Source organism: Vicugna pacos, chromosome 23 (assembly GCF_048564905.1).
Source record: "Vicugna pacos chromosome 23, VicPac4, whole genome shotgun sequence".
Taxonomy (NCBI): Eukaryota; Metazoa; Chordata; class Mammalia; order Artiodactyla; family Camelidae; genus Vicugna; species Vicugna pacos.
In genome coordinates this window covers 22,445,113-22,467,204 of record NC_133009.1, presented here as the reverse complement: position 1 = coordinate 22,467,204, position 22,092 = coordinate 22,445,113, and the positions used below count along the sequence as shown (strand labels likewise).

Sequence of the window (22,092 nt, the reverse complement as noted above, 5' to 3'; positions counted from 1 at the left end):
AAGGAAAAGAATAAATGAAAACATAGAGAATTTTTTAAAAAGAAACTAGAAAATATTAAAAAAAAAAAAAGAAGAACCAGTCAGAACTGAAGACTATAATAACTGGAATGAAAAACACACTAGAAGGAATTAAAAGCAGATGAAGTGATACAAAAGAACACATAAGTGATCTGGAAGATAGAACAGTGGAAGTCACCCAATCAGAATAGCAAAAAGGCAAGCTAATTTAAAAAAATGAAAGCAGTCTAAGGTATCTGGGTTAATATTAAGCATGCCAACATTCATATTATAGGGGTCTCAGAAGGAGAAGAGAAAGAAGAGGATTGAAAATGTATTTGAGAAAATTATGGCTGAAAACGTCCCAAACCTAAGCAAGGAAAAAGATATACAGATATAGGAAGCCCAGAGGGTCCCAAACAAAATGAACCCAAACAGACCCACACTAAGGCATATAAATAAAATGGTAAAGGTTAAAAGAGAAGATTCTAAAGGGAGCAAGAGGAAAAGAGTCAGTTACTAGGGAGCCACCATAAGGCTATCAGCTGATTTCTGTACAGAAATTGCAGTCCAGAAGAGAGTGGCAAGGTATATTCAAAGTCCTGAAAGGGAAACCTCTGAAACCTAGGACACTCTATCCATCAAGATTATCATTTACAATAAAAGGCAAGATAAAGAATTTCTCAGACAAGAAAAACTAGAAGAGTTCATCAATATTAAACCTACCCTAAAAGAAATGTTAGAGTTTTATCTAAGTGAAAAAGACAAAACTATAAAAGAAGTATCTATAGGAAAGGAAAAATCCCACTAGTAAAGGCAAATATATAGTAAAGACTGAGGATCTGTCAAAGAAGCTAGTACAACAATGAAAAGACAAAAAGAAAAACCTTGTAAAATCAACTGTAACTGCAATAAACAGTAAAGGGATAAACTTGCAGATGTAAAATACGACAGCAAAACAAAATGTGGGGTAGGAGAGTAAAAAAAAAATGTAGATCTTCTAGACTGAACTTAAATGACTACCAGTTTAAAATAAGAGAATATAGATCAACATATATGAACCCCATGGTAACCACAAATCAAAACCCTATAATAAATACACAAAAACCAGAGGGAAAAGAACACAAGCATACCACACGCACACACACACAAACACACACACACACACAAATCATCAAACAACAAGGGAAGAAACCAAAAGAATAAGAATAGAGAACTGTAAAAACAATCAGAAAATAAGTAACAAAATGGCAATAAGTACATACATATCAATAATCACTTTAAATGTCAATTGACTAAATGCTCCAATCAGAAGATAAAGGGTGACTGATTGAGATAAAAAAAGAAGACACATCTATTTGCTGCTTACAAGATAATTCAGAATTAAAGACACACATACAGACTGAAATTGAAGGGATGGAAAAATATATTTCATGCAGATAAAATAGCAAGGAAGTAGGGGTAGCAGTGATCATATCAGACAAAAGAGACTTTAAAACCAAGTCTATAACAAAAGCTTAAAGCCTCCACCAAAAAAATATTGAAACTTAAAAAGGAATTCAGTAAATTTGCAGGATATAAGGTTAATGTATAGAATTCTGTTGCTTTTCTATATACTAATAATGAACTATCAGAAGGAGAATGCAAAGAAACAATCCCATTAAAAATTGCATCAAGAAGAATAAAACACCTAGGAATAGATTTAACCAAGGAGGTGAAAAGACCTGTACTCTGGAAACTATAAAACACTGTTGAGGGAAATGAAGATGATTCAGAGAAATGGAAAGATATCCCATATTCATGGATTAGAAGAATTAGTATTGTTAAAATGTCCATACTGCCCAAGGCAATCTCCAGCTTCAGTGCATTTCCTATCAAAATATCCATGACATTTTAAAAATAACTAATAAGCCTAATATTTATATAGAACCACAGAGGACCTCAGATTGCCAAAATCAATATTAAGAAAAAAATACAAAGCTGTAAGTATCAGTCTCCCTGATTATACTACAAAACTACAATAATCAAAGCAGCATGGTACCTGCTGTACCATGCATATGTACCAAACTGATACATAGATCAATGGAACAGAATAGACAGTTCAGAAATAAATCCACACATGGTCAATTAATCTGTAATACAGGGGCCAAGAATATACAATGGAGAAAAGACAGCCTCTTCAATAAGTGGTGCTGGGAAAACTGGACAGCTATATGTAAAAGAATAAAACTAGAACATTTTCTCACATCTTATACAAAAATAAACTAAAAATGGATTAATGACTTACATAAAAGTCTCAAAACCATAGAACTCCTAGAAGAAAACACTCTTTGACATAAATCAAATCAGTCTCTTTTTGGATCATCTCCTAAATCAAAAGAAACAGAAACAAAAATAAATGGGACCTAATTAAACTTTTGCATAGCAAAGGGTAAGTGACAAAATGAAAAGAAAACCTACTGAATGGGAGAAAATATTTGCGAGTGATATGACTGATAAGGGATTAATATCCAAAATACATAAACAGCTCATACAACTCAATATCAAAAAAATCCAACAGTCCTATAAAAAAAATGGCAAAAGACCTAAATAGACATTATCCAAAGAAGATACACAGATGGCAACAGACACATGAAAAGATACTCAGTATTGGTAGTTATTACAGAAATGCGCATCAAAACAACAATAAAATACCATTTCACCAGTTAGAATGGCTACCATCAAAAAGTCGGCAAATAATAAATGTTGGAGATGATGTGGAGAAAAAGGAATCTGTGAACACTGTTGGTGGCAATGTAAATTGGTAAAGCCACTACAGAAAACAGCATGGAGTTCCCTCAAAAAATTAAAAGTAGCACTATCTAATGATCCAGCAGTTCCACTTCTGAGAATATATCTGAAGAAAACAAAAACACTTATTTGAAAAGATATATTCCTCATATGTGGAATCTAAAAAACAAAAACAAACAAAAACAAAGCATAAATACAGGACAGAAATAGACTCATGGACAGAGAATACAGACTTGTGGTTACCGGGGGCGGGGGGGGTAGAGGGTGGGAAGGGATAGACTGGGATTTCAAAATTGTAGAATAGATAAACAAGATTACACTGTGTGGCACAGGGAAATATACACAAAATGTTGTGATGGATCACAGAGAAGGGAATGTGACAATGAGTGTGTATGTGTCCGTGAATGACTGGAGAATTGTGCTGAACACTGGGATTTGACACAACACTGTAAAATGATTATGAATCAATAAAAAATGTAAAAAAAAAAAGATATATTCCACTGCAGTGTTCACTGGGGGCATTGTTTACAATAACCAAGGTATGGCAGCAACCTGTGTCCATCAACAGATGAATGGATAAAGATGATGCAGTATACATACACAATGGAACATTACTCGGCCATAAAAAAGAAAAATTCTGCCATCTGCAACAATGTGGATGGACCCAGAGGGTATTATGCTTAGTAAAATAAGTCAGTGGATAACTGCTCTGACAGAGGGCATTTAAGAGGCAAAAGAAAATTAAAAGTAATATCAGCTCAATTTTTATTTATTTTTATTGAAGTACAGTCAGTTTACAATGTGTCAATTTCTGGTGTACAGCATAATCTTTCAGTCATATATATACATACATATATATTCATTTTCATATTCTTTTTTATTACAGGTTATTAGAAGATATTGAATATAGTTCTCTGTGCTATACAGTATAAACTTATCTATTTCACATGCAGTAGTTAGTATTTATAAATCTCAAACTACCAATTTATCCCTTCCCACCCTTTTCCCCCGACAATCATAAATTTGTTTTCTATGTCTATGAATCTATTTCTGTTTTGTAAATAAGTTCATTTTGTGTCTTTTTTTTTTTTAGATTCCACATATGAGTGATATCATATGGTAACGTGGTATCAACTCAATTTTTTAAAAAAGGTTTTCCCTTTAATTTCTTTTCTGTCTGAACCTCCAAGCCATGGGAAGCTTGAATCTGGTTAGAGCTAGTGTAGGATAAGAGTGGGAAATATGGGTGAGCAGAGAAAGTGAAAGAATTAGATGACACAACCTTTGAAAATACTTCCCTCATTCAACTCCAACAGTAAAACAGAAAAATAGCAACAAAACTCAAATTAATATATCAATGGATTACCATATGTGGGATTTGCTTCCCCTTTCCAAGGGGAGAAGATCGTAATCTGTAAAGGAAAATTTCTGTACTTATCCTGAACTTGCTTTACATTTCCTTATCCCCTAAGATTAGATAATTACTCTGAGAATTTGGATTTTTTTATGCACCCTTCTATACTTTTGCTCCTAGGCCCAATGCTCTCTCTGCAGTTCTCTTCATGTGAAACCACTATTCTTCCTTTAAAACCCAGATCAAATAGCTTCTTCTCCAAGAACCTCTACTCAGATCCCAGTTGCTTTCTCAAATTTCAGTACCTTAAAAAGAATGAAATTCTGCCATCTGCAACAATGTGAATGGACCCACAGGGTATTATGCTTAGGACATAGTTCATTTCTACTTACTTTATATAGAACCTACTATGTATGTATCTTATATCTCTCACTAAGTAAAATCTTGTTAAATAATGAACATATGTCTAATTTATTCTCGTACATCACTTGTACATAATAGACACTCAAAAATATCTTTAATGAATGATTTATCAGAAAAATATAACATCAGTATATTTTGTAAATTGAACAGTATCCTGTAGTGAATGTACCTAGATTATAGATTTTAATTATAGTCCCTTTAAAGAAACAAAAATTATCTCTAATTTTCTTTTTAAAGGCAGCTCCCAGCAGAAGCAAAACTCTTCTCTCAAGTTATTTCCATGTGGAAAGAAATAATGTTAAAAATACAAAACAAACTGGATGCTTTGCGAATAACCACCTCTGCAGGAGTCCTTGAAATTCTGCAAAATTGCAATGTGTATCTTGAATATATAAAGAAAAGCCTTGAGGTAAAATTATAGCAATCTTAAAGGGGAGAATCATTTAATCTACAAGATGTAATGTAATGCATTACAGAAACCAATTCCAAAGCAGATTTTCTTCTTTACTCTGGTTGCTGACAATATTTCAGACTCTCACTATAGAGTTAATGAAACACTGCTGGAGGCAAAAAAGAGTTGATGGACCAATCTAATTGACCTTAGGCAAAGTATCACACTTTTAAGTGCTTAGGTTTCCCTGTTTTTAAACTGTGAATAATCATAGTGCTTACATTGAAGGACTTTGTACTAAATGAGATAATGAATTTCAAGCACAAGAGCTGGCACAAAAAAAAAACACTTAATGAGTATTATTTATATTAGCACTACTACTATTATTAAGTTGATAAAATCAGCAAAAGTTGAAACTGAAAATTTTGATGACTGTATTAATTAAATTATTGATTCACATATTTTTACATTTCAAGAATATTAAAATGTCAGCTAGACATATATATCTTTAAAAACTGGTTTTTAATATTTGAGATTTGTGGTGAACATATTCACTTCACTTCATAAACCAAGATTTTTTTTCCAGGCATTCATCTCTTTCCCTTGTTGAATATAAGTCTCAGTGGTTGTGATTACCTCTCTAGAATACCTGCATATGGCAGTTACAGCCTGTAGAAAGCTCTGTGCTCAGGAAGACCCTCTGCTATATAAATCCATGATCTGAGGCAGTACCCAGAGTGATCCAGTTAATAATAGCCAGTTTAACAAGCGATCGTTGAGATAAGCCTTCTAATTATTTCAAGCATATTTTTGGACTGTTACTAAGCATCATTACCAACCGGTAATCTTCCATTTATTCATGTATTGAGCACCTACTTTATACCAGGCACTGCTGCTAGATGCTGTGATTTCAAGGATAAAAGACACAATCCCTACTAATACAGAACTGAAAATCTATTACAGGAAACAACAAAGTAAAGAGATATTACACTGTGATGTATACTATGATAGGTTAAATGGTAAGACCATATCAAAGAGGAGAAATTAGTCCAATCTGGGGGAAGTGGTAATTGACCTGGGTCTTGAAAGAAGTGTATGAATTAGCCAGGTGAAACAGTTGTGGTGTGTGTCAGGGGAGGGAGTGGGAAGAGCATCCTAGGCAAGGGGAAAAGTACAGATATGGAGCCATGAGCAAGTGTGATATGTTCTGGAGTTGTAAACAAGATGGTATAAATGGAACATAGGTTGCAAATAGGAAGGTGTAGAAAGATGAGTTTCTTCAGGGAAGCAGGGAATAGATAACGAAGGGCCTTGAATAGCACATTAAATTTTGACTTTATTAAGCAGCCATCGAAGGATTTTAAGCAGGAGAGTGAAATGATTTAATTTAGCAATATCTCCCTGGAAGGAAACGTAGAATATATATACATTGGGGGCAGGGAGAATAGATACAAAGAAACCAGTTTAAAGACTAGAAAGAGTGGGGAACTAAAGTAAGATCATGGTGAGGATGAAAGAAAATGGAGCCAGGAGCTTCAGATAGGTAATTAGAGGATAAAAGAAAGAAGTTCAGGAGTGTGCCTAGATTTCTGGGCTTGGCCAACTAAGTGGAAGATGAGCATACCATAGAGGTAGGGGCTAGAGGAGGGAGGAATCTTGTGTGGAAACAAGTAAGTTTTATAATATTACAAATGTAACACTTGTAGGACATTCAAGTAAACACCTTCAGTCAGGAATTGGTCTTATAGATCTGGGGCAGAGGGAAGTGATCTCTGCCAAAGAATAAGTGAGTATGTATCAAATAGCTCAAGAGAGCATAATAGGTAGGATGAGTGATGAGAATGGAATTCAGAGATGTGAACATTAAAATGTAGGGGATGAGAGGAATCGTGAAGGCACATGATTTGAGGTGGCTGAGGGATGAAGAAAAACAGCTGAGTAAAACTGCAGAAGTCAAAATGAGGGGCAGAGTCAACAGAGTCAAATGCTATGTAAATACCATGTAGCACGAAGACTGAAAAGCTTTCAGTATATTTGGTAACAATTGGGGCTGGGTGGCAGAGTATGAGAATGAGTGAGAACTGAGTAAATAAAGATTTTGAGTTTAGAGACTATCTTTTTTAGAACATTGAATGTGGAGTAGAGAGAGGTGATAAAAATAGAGAAGAATAAAGGGAGATGGTTTCTTATATATATATATATTTTTAAGAGGAGAATTTAAGAGGGAAGACTGTTGCAAAGCAGAAATGGAAGGCATAGAAGAGTAGTAAATAAAACAAGGATAGCTTAGCCTGCGTAAGTGAATGGGTTTTTCTTCCTCTGAAAAGAAGGAAGAGTTAAGACTGTTGTGCAAGCAGCTAAGTAGTGGGGAGGGGTGGAAATAGAGGAATACTCTGTACAGTACAATCTGAGATGAACTGCTGAAATGACAACTTATTCTCTTACAGGATAGGGAAATAAGAGCAAAAAGTCGGAAACATGGGAAAGCAATGCTGATAATACTAAAATATGATGCTTTAGTAATGATCAATAATATATGTGTGTGTGTTTGTGTGCATGTGTTTAAGAGTAGGATTTTTGGTTTTATTTTTGTCTTGGTTTTCATTTGCTTTAATTTTGGTTTATTAAAATTTCTTCAGCAGTTTAAGTATAGCATTCATTGAGCTTGGGATGTTATTTTGGCTAATACTCCTAGGATACTGTGACTTTAATAATGTGACTTTTGTATATAAATATATGATGTAATTCGTGTCATGATTAAACATATTCTCTGAATTGTATTTCTTTTGGATCTGACAGGACTATCTTGAAATTAAAAGAATGGCTTTCCCAAGGTTTTACTTTCTTAGCAATGCTGAACTTCTCAGTATTCTAGCTGAGAGCAGAAATCCTGAGTCTGTACAGGTAATGTCATTATTCTCTGTTCAGTAATATCATTTCCCAACCAGGTCATAATTTTGTAATGTTGTTGACATTTGTTTCTGGTCCTTAGCCTCATCTAGTGAAATGTTTTGAAAATATAAGACAGTTATTGATACGGAAACAAGAAATTGGCCCTCCTGCTGTGACAATGCTCATATCTGCTGAAGGAGAAAGTCTTGTGCTGCCAAAGTATGATATACGTGTTACAAACTAAGCATTTAGACTCTGTAAAACTTCATTATTTAAAACTTTTGCTTGGAAAAATTCTGGCATTTCATAGGAGTTTGCTAAGCAAACTATTTCTTCTAAGATATTTTACTTATGTAGCGTTTTACTTTTCCATATCTATATTTATTAATACATCCTGTGAGCCAAGGTTTTATTATATGAACATAGATAGGAAGGAAATTTGCTATTTGCTTAGGGTTGCTGATGCTACTCCTGCTGCTGCTTCCACTGACCTCTGATTTGGTCATGAATGGCTTCCAGGCACTTACAGTAAGCTCGGTTCTTCCATTACACTGGTCCAATTTGTCAGCCCTTATAAGAGCTCACTAGTCTTTGGCATGTGTCTCCTAATGTGAGTTAATTAAAAAATGTTGTGCCCAAGCCTTCTCATTCACAAAACCCCTAACCCAACCCTGACCCAGGCTTGCTGTTTAAAAGATCCACTAAGGAATCTAAAAATGCTTCGTAATATAATTTATCTATTTTGAAAATTCGTATTTTACTAGATCCTCTTAATTTTGCAAATTTATGGTTTTGAAGTCAGAATTTCCTAAAGATTGGTAATATGTTTTCTGCATAGTTTTCCAAATAAGATCTAGAAAAACCAAAGGATATAGAATTATAGTCCTTTGGCTCATGAATATTATAAGTGTAGAAAACTTGGTCTACAGGCTTATCAAAGGAATGAAACTATTGAATAAAAAAATTTTAATTCTTCATAATATTATTTTTTTTATTTTAGGAAAATCCGTGTAAGAAGTGGTATAGAACAATGGTTGGTAAATGTAGAGAAAACCATGTTTGATGTGGTAAAAAAGTAAGTACAATTTTCAAATCCTTTAATTATATAATATATATAATTATCACTAATTTGGTTAATTATCTACTAAGATAAGTGGGAAGTATCCAGAGAAATATATGGAATGAAGTATTTATGAAATGGGTTTTGATAGAACATGATGGCATGTGACTAAATAGAAAATAATTATTTTTTACAGCATAAATGTCAGTTTAAGATTTATAAGTATCTGCAAACTGCCCAGAAATGGAACTCAAGTCCATCTCTGCCCGCTTTCAAAAAACCTAGTGACCAGGAGACTTCCAGTTGTAGCCCACTTCACTACTTTGCATTTCTGTCCTACTTTTGCTTCCTGGAATTGTTTACTTGCTTTAGTTTTTTTAATGTTCTCTTTTTTATATTTTAATCCATCATTGCTGTCTGTTTCGAGTGAAGAAAGAGCCTCGGAGTGTGAAGTTTTAAAACTTATTTGACTAGACCTCTTTCACATTTCCAAATATTTACCATTGGTTATAGAAAGGCTATTTAGTCTTTAAGTTTTAATATCTATATTTATTAATATTATCATGAATGTCAACATAGGTCTCCAGATAGCAGAGCAGATTATTGTTTACTTACATAAATAACCACAGTGGCTTTTCTTTGCTCCGATTCTTATTCCTGGGGTGATGTGACAAGAACCACATGTAATCTTACATGTGAGGGGGCTACTTCTGTAGGCAGGGAAGCTTGAAAAATGCATCTGGGCATTTGAGAGACAAGCAGAGTTTCAGTTGTTGCTTTGGGTTTTTTTGGGTTGGACAGTCTTTATCACTTGCTAATAATGATACTCCTGTCTCTTTCTTTGCATTCTTTTAGAAATGTCATTTTCTTTTCATGTTGTTTTAGGATGACAAATTTTGTACAATGTTGAAAAGTACAGATGATTGTGAGCATCCTTCTTTTATTCATAATTTTATTGGGAAAGCTTCTAATGTTTCACCATTTATGATGCTTAGGTCTCTGGAATATACCCTACCTATATCAAAGTCAAGAGTTTTATTCTATTCCTAGTTTGTGAAATTTTTAATAAGGATGTTTTTATGAATCTTTGAGAAATTCACATACACTTTTGCCTTTGTGGATGTCATGAATTACATGAATAATGTTCCTTATGTTGAATTTTCTTTGATTTTCTTATTCAATTGTTGGCCTTTAACTTTATTTCCTAAGAAAACTGTGTAAAACATTTCCTACTTTTTGTGGATTCATCAGTTTCTTTTCTATTTTTAGCATCTATCATATATTTTGATGCTATGTTGTTATATATAAACCTTCTTAGTAGAGTGTACCTTTAGTCACTATATTGATACTTAACCAGTTAATATTTTTGCTTATATGCTACTTTGTTAAATATCAGTAACTTGTTATACCTGTTTCCATGATCACAAACATTTGTATCACAATGTTACTTTTAACATTCTTATGTCATGCTAATATTCCTTAAATCAAGAATGCATTTTAATTCTTGCTTTTATTTTGTTTTACTTTTGACCAATATCAAAGTGCTTGTTGTCAGTGCTGGTTAATCTGTACTTGAAGAAAATCTGTCCTCTGCTCTTTTTTGTCTTGGTCCAGTTGGGACACTCATGTCCATTGATTGTGTAACCTGGATTCCTTTCTAGCCTTACAGGTTCCGATTGGGTAGGGCAAATGTGAGGCTACCTGCCTGTCTTACTCAGTTTTGGCAAAATCTGTTTCTTTACCTAAAGCCACAGCTTTTAACAGGTTGCTCTTCTCCAAAGTCTCCAGCCCTCACCAGATTTCAGTGATATTGCTCCCCTTACTCCTTAAGGCCTTCGCCTGGTAGCTGCCCCCTGTTGCTAGGCCCTGGTGCTTCACCAGCCCTGTGTTGGTCCCTTAACCCTGCCCTCCTCTCTGCAGTCACTTCATTAAACTCTCTTCAAGTAACCTTATGAATGTGCTATCTCCTGCTGACTGATAAACTGCCTTCAACATTTATTTTGATTACCATCACATTTGGACTCCTGCTGTTTTCTAATTGTCCAGGCTTTTGGTTTGGGTTTTTTTTCACTTACTGTTGTTAGATTGAGTTTATTCATCTCTTTTGGTGTAGCAGTGATAAAGTTACACGTACTTTCTTTTTTCTAGTGAATACTTTATTGATTTTAATACACTTAGTGAAACATGTTTTTATCAAAGCCTATAGTAAATAGCTCCAATTTACCCTCAAAGAGCATGTGTCACTTCTTAATTTCCTCCCATCAACTCCTCTGTATTGTAATTGCTTAGAATTTTATTCCAAATTGCTGTTAGCTCCCTATTTATGGATCAATAATTATCCAGGCTGAGTAAATTTTTTGGTTGGTTTTGTTTTCATTCATTAGTGTTTCATAGGTCTCACATTTAAAATTTTATTCTCATTTTGCTGTATATATCTCCAAGTAATTTTTTCAGAAAGCATCTCTCTCTTTTTTGTTGCCTTTTAGGATATGTGGAGTTATTTCAGGCTTAACTCTGCTTCTCCATCCAGCCCCAAACCTAAGAGAACTCCACCAAGCACTTCTCTGAGTTTTCATTCTGAATGGCTACCAGGCACTCAGTATGGGGGCAGAGGTCCATTGGTTTCCCTATTTAGAAAGCCCTCTCTTACTGATCTCAATTAGAAGAAAATGTTGTCAAAAGAGAAACATAACTATATGCTGTTTGAGAGATACAGCAATGCACTAAAAATTATAAAAAACATAGTAAAGATATTTCATGGAACAGTAAACAAAAAGAAAACAAAGCCATTAAACAAAATAAAAGGTCATTTTAATTGATGAAAGATGCATTTCCTACTGATATTACTTTGAAATATATAAAAAATCATTATAAATATATTCTCAGTGGCACTGATAAGAAAATAATAAAAATAGATTGCAGTTGCAGCAAAATTTGAAGAATCAATATTCATTTAAAATATTTAAATCTAAGACTGATAAGTAAAAAAATGAAGTTATGTAAGCATAAAGAAAATAAATGAAATTTAGTGTTAAGAATTTCTAAGGCATGATGTCAGATAAAATGTAAAGCAAAAAGATTGAACAGTTTAACTACAGAAACTTAAAACTTCTATACAGAAGAAGCACTATAACAATATGAAAACATACTGTTGGTGCATATGAACTTTGATCTTAAATTAAAATGTGGGGATATTTTTCAGAAATCCTATTTTCTCCATTATTTTTAATAGCTAAATTATAATTATTTTTTGAAGTTAAATATAAGATTTTACTGTTAAAATTCACCTGGTTGTTTCAGCCCAATATTCAGTTTTATAGAAATTATTTCAAATACTGATTTCTGTCACTGATAGTCTTAGAAATTCAAAGCTAATAGGTGTCATCTCCTAGTTGAATATAGCTTTACCATCCCAGAAACTCAGTGGTCTCATTGGAAAAGTGCAGATGACGGTAAAGAGAAGTTTAAGGAACATTTCATTATTCATGAATTAAAGCTCCATTATCTATATTTGGCCCCATATATATACCTAAATTAAAACAGAAAAATCAGAGACCTAAAGGAAGATATTCCTGTAATTTTATCATGTTTAATCATTAAATGGCCACAATCAACGATTAGATACAAGTGTTATAAATTTTTGTTGTTATTGTTTATAGATTTGTAAGTCAAGGAGTTGAAGACTGGTACTACCAAAAATTTTCCCTATGGGTGGTATCTCATCCAGGACAAGTGGTACTCACTGTGGTAAGTTAATTCTACTTTGATATACAAGTATTTATTTTTAACCAATTCAAATAACACATTATGAAGGATACTGATATATGTAGCTTACTTTGAACTGTATCAAACAACAAGATGGACAGATGGACAGATGGACGGATATGTGATAAAGTAAATATAGCAGAAAGTTCATTATAGAATTGCAGGTCATAGGTATATGGATATTTATTTTACAATTCCTTCAATTCTCCATGGTTTTAAATTTTTTCATAATAAAATGTTGAATGAAAGTAAACCATAAATCATTTTCCTAGGGATATCACTATATTGCATTGTATTCATTTTCTACTGCTGTCATTAAAAAGTTACTTACACACTTAATTGCTTAAGAGAACACAAATTTATCATGTTGAAGTTTGTAAGTTAGAAGGACAACACAGGTCTCACAGGGCAAAATTCCAGATGTCAGGAGAGTGATATTCCTTTCTGAAGGTTTTAGGGGAGAATCCATTTCCTTGTCTTTTTCCATCTTCTGGAATTCTTTGGTTCATGATCCTTTCCCCAGTCAAGTTTCCATAGTGTAGTGGTTATCACGTTCACCTCACACATGATCCTTTCCTTCATATTCAATGTTGCCTCTCTTTGACCCTTCTTCTGTAGTCATATCTCCCTCTGCAGAAGCAGAAAAAGTTCTCCAATTTTAAGGGTATAGTATGTGATTGCATTGGGCCTACTCAAAAAATCCAGAATGACCTCTCCATCTCATGCCCTTAATTTTATCAACATTTTGCCATGTAAGGTAACATATTCACAAGTTTTGGGGATTAGCACAGGGAGCTCTTTGAAGGGAGACATTGTTCTGCCTATCATATGCATATTTGCTAATGCTAATTATTGCTTTTGTAGAAGTCAGAAAGAAAAAGAAGAAAAACTAGGATTGTGTCCTATCAAGAAAGCCAAAACAGGCTGTTTTTTGGAGACAACCTAGTGAAGTGGTGGTTGAACTACTAGAAGACTTAGTATGTAAACCAGGAGTGTAGTGGAATTTCCTCTGAAGAATGTGTAGAATAAGAGAAGAAGGACAAGGAAAGACCCTGGGAACATCAGCGTTTAAAGAGCAGACAAGGGAAGGGGAATCCATGACTGAGAAAGAGTGGCTAAAGGAAAAAAAAAAGGAAAAGAAAGGAAATTATGAGTTTTCATGGAAGCTAAGGGAGGAGAGAGGGACTTTTTTGTTTGACTTTTCTCTAGAAAAGGTGAGTGGTCATCATCTTTAAATGCTCTAGAGAGGTCTGAAAATGTCATTATGTCTGTCAGTTATGAGGATCAACGTGAATCTTGATGACAGTAGTTTTCCTAGAGTTATGAAGGTAGAAACCATATTGCCGTGAACTACCATTATCACGTATTTTAAAGCATACTTGACCTTGTAGTTCTCTATTAAACTTTAAAGAATATCACATCTTTTTTACTTTACCTAATAATTTTCAAGTCTTTGTTAAGATAACCTGGGATTGTGGACACAAATTACGATTATCAAATCTCCTTAGTCCCCTTTGTTACCCACTTGCCTGAATATTGATAAAATACTCTCAGATCTTAAGCTAAGGACTTTTTTAAGCTGTTGCTGATGAAGGCAATAAAATTATAAGGAATCAGTGTGCATATTTCTGTGGTTTACCAGGCATTCAAATGTCAAATCTGCTTTACTAATAAAAGGTCTTTCCCAGATCCCTGGTCTTCCAAACATGCTTAACAATTAGAAGAAGTCTGTATTCTGTTTCCAGAAACACTTCATGATAGATTTCAACTTCAATCATTGAACATACTTTTGTTTTTCCCATGTCTATCCTCTCTACTGCTAATTTCTCATCCCAGTATGCAATTTACAGCTTCCTTTTCTCTTGTATGTCTGCAAATATAATGTGACTAGGAGCCGTCTCTGAGTAGACACCTAAAGGAATGGGAATGATGAGATGACTACATGCATTGGCTACTAAGAGAATTTCAATGTGGATTTAACCAAACTATAGTAATTGAGAATTCCCCTCTATTTATCTATGTAAATAAATAAAAATCTGGCTCTACCAGATCCAGTCGACCTTACCAGATCCAAATCCTCCTTCAGCCTTCACTGAGGCAGCCTACGAACGAGACCCAGCCAATTGAATGTTCTCTCCTGAGGCTGTGAATCTTAAATATCTCAAAAATGGACTACAGTGGCTTTCTACCAGGCTCTACCATGACCTTGACTGTGGTTCTTGATTCCTGGCCCAGACTCTTGCTCCTGCTTACTTCCCAAGCCTCATCTCTAACCTCCTATTGATCTGCTGTTGAAAGTCTACAACATCCTTTAAGAAAGTCAGAGTTAGTTTCTGTTGCATGCAGCCGAAATACTGAATGATACATCAGGTTTCCCATCCTATACTTTCTTATCTTGCTCTGGGAAGAAAAAAAAAAAAATCTCACCACTATACATATTACCTCTATGCTAATTATTCCTATATTTTTTTCTTTATACCTCTATTACATGTTTCTTAGGTGCTTCAAATTCAATATATCACAAAATGAACTCATTTGCCCCTTCACCTATGACATGTTTTTCCTTCAGTGGGTAATATCTTAGTGATTGGAATCACAATTTACCTAATTACAGGCCAGAAACCTATGAGCCTCCTGACATAGCTCTTTCCATTAAGTGCCAGGTCAATCTATCATTAATCCAGTAGCCTTCTTAAAATATCTCTAGTATATATGGGAAGAATGTCAAAAGATGCATCAAATGATAGATGTTATATAAAGTTTCTAAAAACCCTGATTACAAACTTAACATATTCTAGACATAGTACTTCTGAGTCCAAGTGAGAAAACAGTACTAATTTCATCTTGGATTTTCCTACCATTATTACTATCCCCAGGTTATTACTTAGCCAAAGTGATGATGGATTAAGAGTACAAGATCTAGAAAGCATAAACATCGGTGATAAATATATCTTCCATTTATTAAAGAATAAGGCCTCCACAAGCATTAATCAAAATTCAGTCTCTAACTCTCAAATAAACGCAAATGTGTAAGAAGTCTCTTCTACACACATGCAGATGCACTCACACATAAACATACACACACCACATACACCTCATGAAAACATGTTTTAATTTACAGAATTTATGCTTTAAATATTATTTTTATATCTTATTTTTTCAGAGTCAGATCATGTTTTATAATGATTGTATCAAAAGTTTTATGAGTTCTCATTCAAGAGAAGAGGTGGAAAAAGTCCATGCGGGTATGTTACGTCATCTAGAGGAGGCTGCAGAGCTGGTAGTGCTGGATGCTAGTAACTCTCGGACAAAAACTGTGCTAGGGGCTTTGCTTACCCTTTATGTTCACTGCAGAGATATAGTGAGAGATTTACTACTTAAAGGTATTTTCAATGCAGAGGATTTTGAGTGGACAAGGTAGGTAAATCTAAATTAATATTCTACATAGAATAACTTCTCACATACCTGTCTCTAGGTAAATTAACTCTCTACCTCAAACTTTGTCAAACCTGAGTTTTAATTTTTGGAATATACAAAAATTCTAAGCAAATTGCTCCAATTTGAGTACTGTATTTCTGTGCTTTCTTCTTTCTCTTTTCCGCTGTCCTTCTCCTTCATTTTAACTTCTTTTTGCTTTATCTTCCTGACTACGCTCTTATAGCTGCATTTTCGCTTTCACCATTTAGCTAGATGGCAGTTTTCAGTTGGTAGTAAGAGAAGTTCTGTTTCAGACCTCTTCTTTCCCCTATATGCTATCAATTTGGGAACAGACTAAGCTGGGAAATAAATCAGAGAACAATTCCAGCCAATTCTCTAACTCAGAATTCCCTTCTTCCTACCCAGAGTCAATTAGTATCTATTCACATGCATGTAATATTTCATATACAAATATGAAAGTAGAGAAAAACAAAGCCACTGACTTTGACAAGGAGATCAAGCATAAGATTCCTATCATAAATGTGAAGTTTCAAACTCTGAATTAATTTTTTTCCCTAAAATTTTCTCTGTTCATAGGAAAGCAACTGTCCTGCCTGCATAAGGTCTTTGATTCTCAAGAAAAGTCTTTATTTTTTAAGCAATTCTGTACTAGCATAAATTTCCTTATTTTAGGTATGACAATTTCCTTTAAACTCTAGGGAAAGAGTGGAAATAGGCTGATGCATTTGACTGTCACCACTGTCAAGTATATTTTATGAGAATATTTTATGTTTTATATATATTCACGTGTTTGTTTTACTGAAGTAGAACTATATACGTTCTTAATTGGCAAAGAAATATGCCATGTTTATGACCCATCACCCTGCAAAGTGAAAATGAAAGGGTAAGAACATATATGGAAAAGTAAACTAGAAAAGAGAAGATTCTAATAAGACTGTGAATGTATCATGATTCAAGGGCTGTAGTTCCCAAATAGTGTTCCAAGATGTGCCAAGTTGTCCCAAGGCACCATAGGGAACTCACAGGGTGCTGCAAGATATTTTAAATTTTTGAGGAACTTATAGGGATATACAACATCTGTCAGATACCAAGCAAACTAGTATTTTGAAGTAGTTCACAATGGAAATAGTAGATCATGCTACAACCTTTCAGTGACTTCTTATCCTTACAAAGCTAGGTTTTTGGCAGTGATCCTGATAAAAAGTAAGTACTGTGTGAAAATTAACGTGGCACAGGAAACAAGGTCGGCATCATCCAGTCTAATTTCAGGGTTTGAGAAGCTGTGCAGTACACAGCAGGCACGCACATCCCTGCAGTTATTTAGGAATGAAATGAATGTGTTCTTCTTTTAACTTATTTTTGTAATTTAAACAAGCTATTAAGTCATTAAGACAAAATTATTTATTAAGCTGCTTTGAACCTAAAAATTAATAAAAGGAACTATGAAAAATTCTTTCCAAAAATATCCTCTGATATTTCTGCTTTGAATTAAGTCAGCACTGGTGGGGACATAAAATACAGTCAGGAAGGCATACCAGGGTTCCAGCCCATGATGGCAACATAACAAGCTCCTGAACTCACCTATTCCACAGACACACCTAATCTACAGCCGCACACAAAGCAACTCCTTTTGAAAAAGTTCCAGAAACTAGCTGAGTGGTTCCTAACTTTGGACAAACTAGATAAAATCCACGTCAAAATGAATAGAAAAGGCTAGGACACACTCTCACCATAACCCCCACCCCTAGCACAGTGACATATCGTCATTAGGAAACTCAACTCCCAGCTTTTCTCTGAAGAGCAATGAGTTTGGATCCAACATCTAGCACCCCAACTTTTAAGACTTCCACCTGAAGGATGAGTTCACAAAACAATTAGCTCTGAAAGCCAACTGGGCTTGCATCCACAAGACATACCGGACTATAACAAACAAAGAAACAGTTACTAACAAGTTGGCAAGGACTAGCAGTGGCTATTCCCCCAGGCTCAGTGCTGAAGGAATGAAAAGAAATGCCCGTCTCCCAGTCTTTCCCTGATCATACACCATGATCACGTGGGCTTTATGCCAGGAATGCTTCAATATACCCAAATGAATCAATGTGATATGCCACATTAACAAAATGAAGGAAAAATTAGATGATCTTGAAATAGATACAGAAAAAACATTTGACAAAATTCAACATCCATCCATGACTTTAAAAAAAAGCTCAAACTGGGTAAAGAGGGAATGTACCTCCACATAGTAAAGCCCATGTATGACAAGCCCACAGCCAGCATCATACTCAACAAGGAGAAGCTGGAAGCTTTTCTTGTAAGATCAGGAACAAAACAAGGATGCCCACTCTTGCCACGTCTATTCAACATAGTACTGGAAATCCTAGTCAGAACAATCAAGCAAGAAAAAGAAATAAAAGTCACCTAAATCAGAAAAGAAGGACAACTGTTACTATTTGCAGATAACACGATACTATTATACACAGAAAACCCTAAAGACTCCACCAAAAATTGTTAGTACTAATTAAAGACAGCAAGGTGCAAAATCAACATTCAAAAATCAGTTGCATTTCTATACACTTACATCAAACTATCAGAAATTAAGGAAACAGTCCCATTCAACATCACATCAAAAAGAATAAAATAACTAGAAATAAACCTACCTGAGAAGGCAAAAGACTTGTACTCTGAAAACTATAAGACACTGATGAAAGAAACTGAAGACAACAAAAATGGATGGAAAGATATATCATGTTCATGGATGGGAAGATTTAATATTGTTAAATATTCAAACAGGGCCTAATTAAACTTTAAAGCTTTTGCACAACAAAGGAAACCATGGACAAAATGAAAAGACAGCCTACTGAATGGAAGAAAATATTTGCAAATGATATGACCAATAAGGGATTAATATCTAACATACATAAGCAGCTCATATAACTCAAAATCAGAAAAAACAAACAACCTGATTAAAAAATGGGTAGAAGAACTGAATAGACATTAGTCTAAAGAGTAAATGCAGATAGCCAACAGGCACATGAAAAGATGCTCAGCATAGCTAATCGTCAGGGAAATGAAAATCAAAACCATCATGAGATGTCACCTCACATCTGTCAGAATGGCTACCATGAAACAGAACACAAATAACAAACGTTGGCAAAGATGTGGAGAAAAGGGAACCCTCGAACAATGTTGGTAGCAATGTAAATTGGTGCAGCCACTGAGAAAACAGTATGGAGGTTTCTCAAAAAACTAAAAAGAATAAAACCGTCATACAATTCAGTCATTCCACTCCTGGGTATACCTCCAAAACACCAATTCAAAAAGATACCTGCACCCCAAATGTTGCCATTTGTAGCAACATGGATGGATTTGGAGGGCATTATGCTAAGTGAAATAAGTCAGAGAAAGACAGATACTGTATAATATCACTTATATGTGGAATCTAAAAAATCAAACTAGTGTATATAACAAAAAAGAAACATACAGGTAAAGTGAACTAGTGATTACCAGTGGGGAGAGGGAGGGGAAGGGCACTATCAGGGTGGGAGGGGTAGAGGGCATAACCTATTGAGTATAAGATAGGCTGAAGGATGTATTGTACAACATGGGGAATATAGCCAATATTTTGTAATAACTGTAAATGGGAAGTAACCTTAAAAATTGTGTAAAATTTAAAAGAAAATTTTAAAAGATAAATACAATTTCACCACAGTACAAGTTACATAGAAATGATTGTGGCTATAACAAATAATGTCTTAAACCGCATTCTTATGGAAACTGTAAAACCTTCATAGGAATGTTTCCTATATAAATCCTTCATTTATGCTGACCATCACACCAAAGCAGCATAATTCAGCAAGGCCTCTTTCCTCATAGGGAAGAGTGCTCATGTTTGTAGTCTTCCAGATTCTAATATTTCATGTCTAATATAGTAATTGATGAATTATCCATCACTTTTTTCATTTGATTTTAATGTTGTGATTTTTATGTTTTTAATCAGTACTCCATTTTAATCTTACATTTCTGCATATGAAAAAAATTTTTAAATAAATTTTCCCAAATAATATAAGCATTTAAAATATTGTTTTCAGACATTTGCAATATAAATGGAATGAAAAACAAAAGTTGTGTTATGTATCTCAAGGAGATGCCAGCTTTACTTATGGCTATGAGTACTTGGGCTGTACCCCAAGATTGGTTATTACGCCTCTTACTGACAGATGCTGGCTAACTCTCACTGTGGCACTACACTTGAATCTAGGAGGCTGCCCTGCTGGTCCAGCCGGCACAGGAAAAACCGAGAGTGTCAAAGATCTAGCAAAAGTAAGTAGTTTCTGTATCCAAAATAAAAACTAATTTTTAGTGATATAAACTTCAACAGTATCTTAAATTTACACCACTCCTGTTATTAAGATGTTCATATAACACATTCATTAATTCGTACAATTCATCAGTTAATTTTGAATGCTTACTGTGTACTGGGACTTGGGATCTCAGTGAGTCAACATATGCTTTGTGTTTACTTGGAATACCACTATACTAACTAATGTGTGAATTATAGTTTTTTCCCCCTTTCCTTTCCTGTAGGGGTGATTCGTTTACGTTGAGCCCCATACATAGACTTTTGTCTAGTCTTTGTAATTAACAGCTGTGTGTGTGTGTGTGTGTGGAAGAAAAGAACAGAAAGAAGCAACTGATGAAAGCAAAGGGTATACTTTATGACATCACTGAAATGTTTTTGCTTAGTTTATTTGTTGGTGTGTTAGAAAATCTGACCTTGAGGCATCATGTACTAATCAACTAACCTGTAACAGTATATGTACGTTTATACTTTATTGAGTTTTGTGAATTTCTAAATTTGGTAATTAATTCATCTTTATATTGCAAAAGTTTTCTCAAAAGATTAAAGACATTTTATTACCCCAGAAGTTTTTTTAACATTAGTATTTTGTGTCATAATTCAAGAAATATAGTAAAGTATTATTTTTGTTTCCCAGTCCTTAGGCAAACATTGTGTAGTCTTCAACTGTTTTGAGGATTTGGATTATAAGGTAAAGTTTATTCATATATACTCAACAAAAAATATTGTACACATAAAAAATAATTCATTGAGGATCAAAAGAATAAGAAAAATATTTATCTTAGACATTAAGTATTAATAGAACTATGAGTGCTATTAATTCTTTTAAACTGATAGAAGAGAAACTTAGAATGTAATTAAAAAACTTTACAGTTTACTTTTATTCAACTGAACTACTTAAGACAGTGATTTTTCAAACTTTTTAACAGAGGGATCTTTCTAAACAAAATTGATTGGAACATGAATATATAAAAAATTAAGAGTATGACTTCATTAATATAAATTTATAAATTCTAATTCTATGCTTTTTTTTACTCAAAATGTAATAATTAAGAATAATGAGGCTATTATGATTAACACAAAAATTTGAGTCACAGTTTATATAGATGATTACAATTTTATATCAGCCTTAATTTGTTTTGATTGCACATTATCTAAGACATATAACATTCTGAAATATTTATTAAAACTTCATGTACCTCTATGCCTGTTACAAATTTACTCAGTTTCAAAACACTCCAATTTATTGTTTTGCAAGTTAAGTCCAAACCTTTTACATTTTACTGCTGTCATTTCATTTGTAGCTCAAAGCACATTGCCTCTATGCATTTATAATTTGTATTCTCATGGCATATTAAAAATATCAGTAAATCTAAATAAGTTGATAGAATTATTATTCTTAAAACACTTACCAAAGAGCCTCTACCTCCTCCCTGGAATCTACCTTCCCGTGGGGCCCAGCAGGACTGGGACTAGGGTAAAGTGAATGAAGCTCTTGCTTGCTAAGCAAAGGTTAAAAGGGGATCCAAAAATCCACTATATCAAGATAAATTGTATTTGAATGAGTATTTTTTTTTAACAATCAAAATGAATGCCAAAAAATCTCATGATAAACAAAATGTCTA

General features: G+C 34.0%; 1 protein-coding gene across 1 annotated transcript in view; it reads left to right on the top strand.

Moving 5' to 3' along the window:
• The window catches only part of DNAH14 (dynein axonemal heavy chain 14), a 274,100-nt gene that overhangs the window by 86,736 nt on the left and 165,272 nt on the right, over nt 1–22,092 (top strand). Inside the window, exons 23-30 of the mRNA XM_072948673.1 lie at nt 4,802–4,973; nt 7,755–7,859; nt 7,948–8,066; nt 8,848–8,922; nt 12,567–12,654; nt 15,836–16,089; nt 20,199–20,430; nt 21,105–21,158. Of these exons, the coding sequence (XP_072804774.1) occupies nt 4,802–4,973; nt 7,755–7,859; nt 7,948–8,066; nt 8,848–8,922; nt 12,567–12,654; nt 15,836–16,089; nt 20,199–20,430; nt 21,105–21,158 (1,099 nt within the window). The remainder of the gene's footprint in view (nt 1–4,801; nt 4,974–7,754; nt 7,860–7,947; nt 8,067–8,847; nt 8,923–12,566; nt 12,655–15,835; nt 16,090–20,198; nt 20,431–21,104; nt 21,159–22,092) is intronic.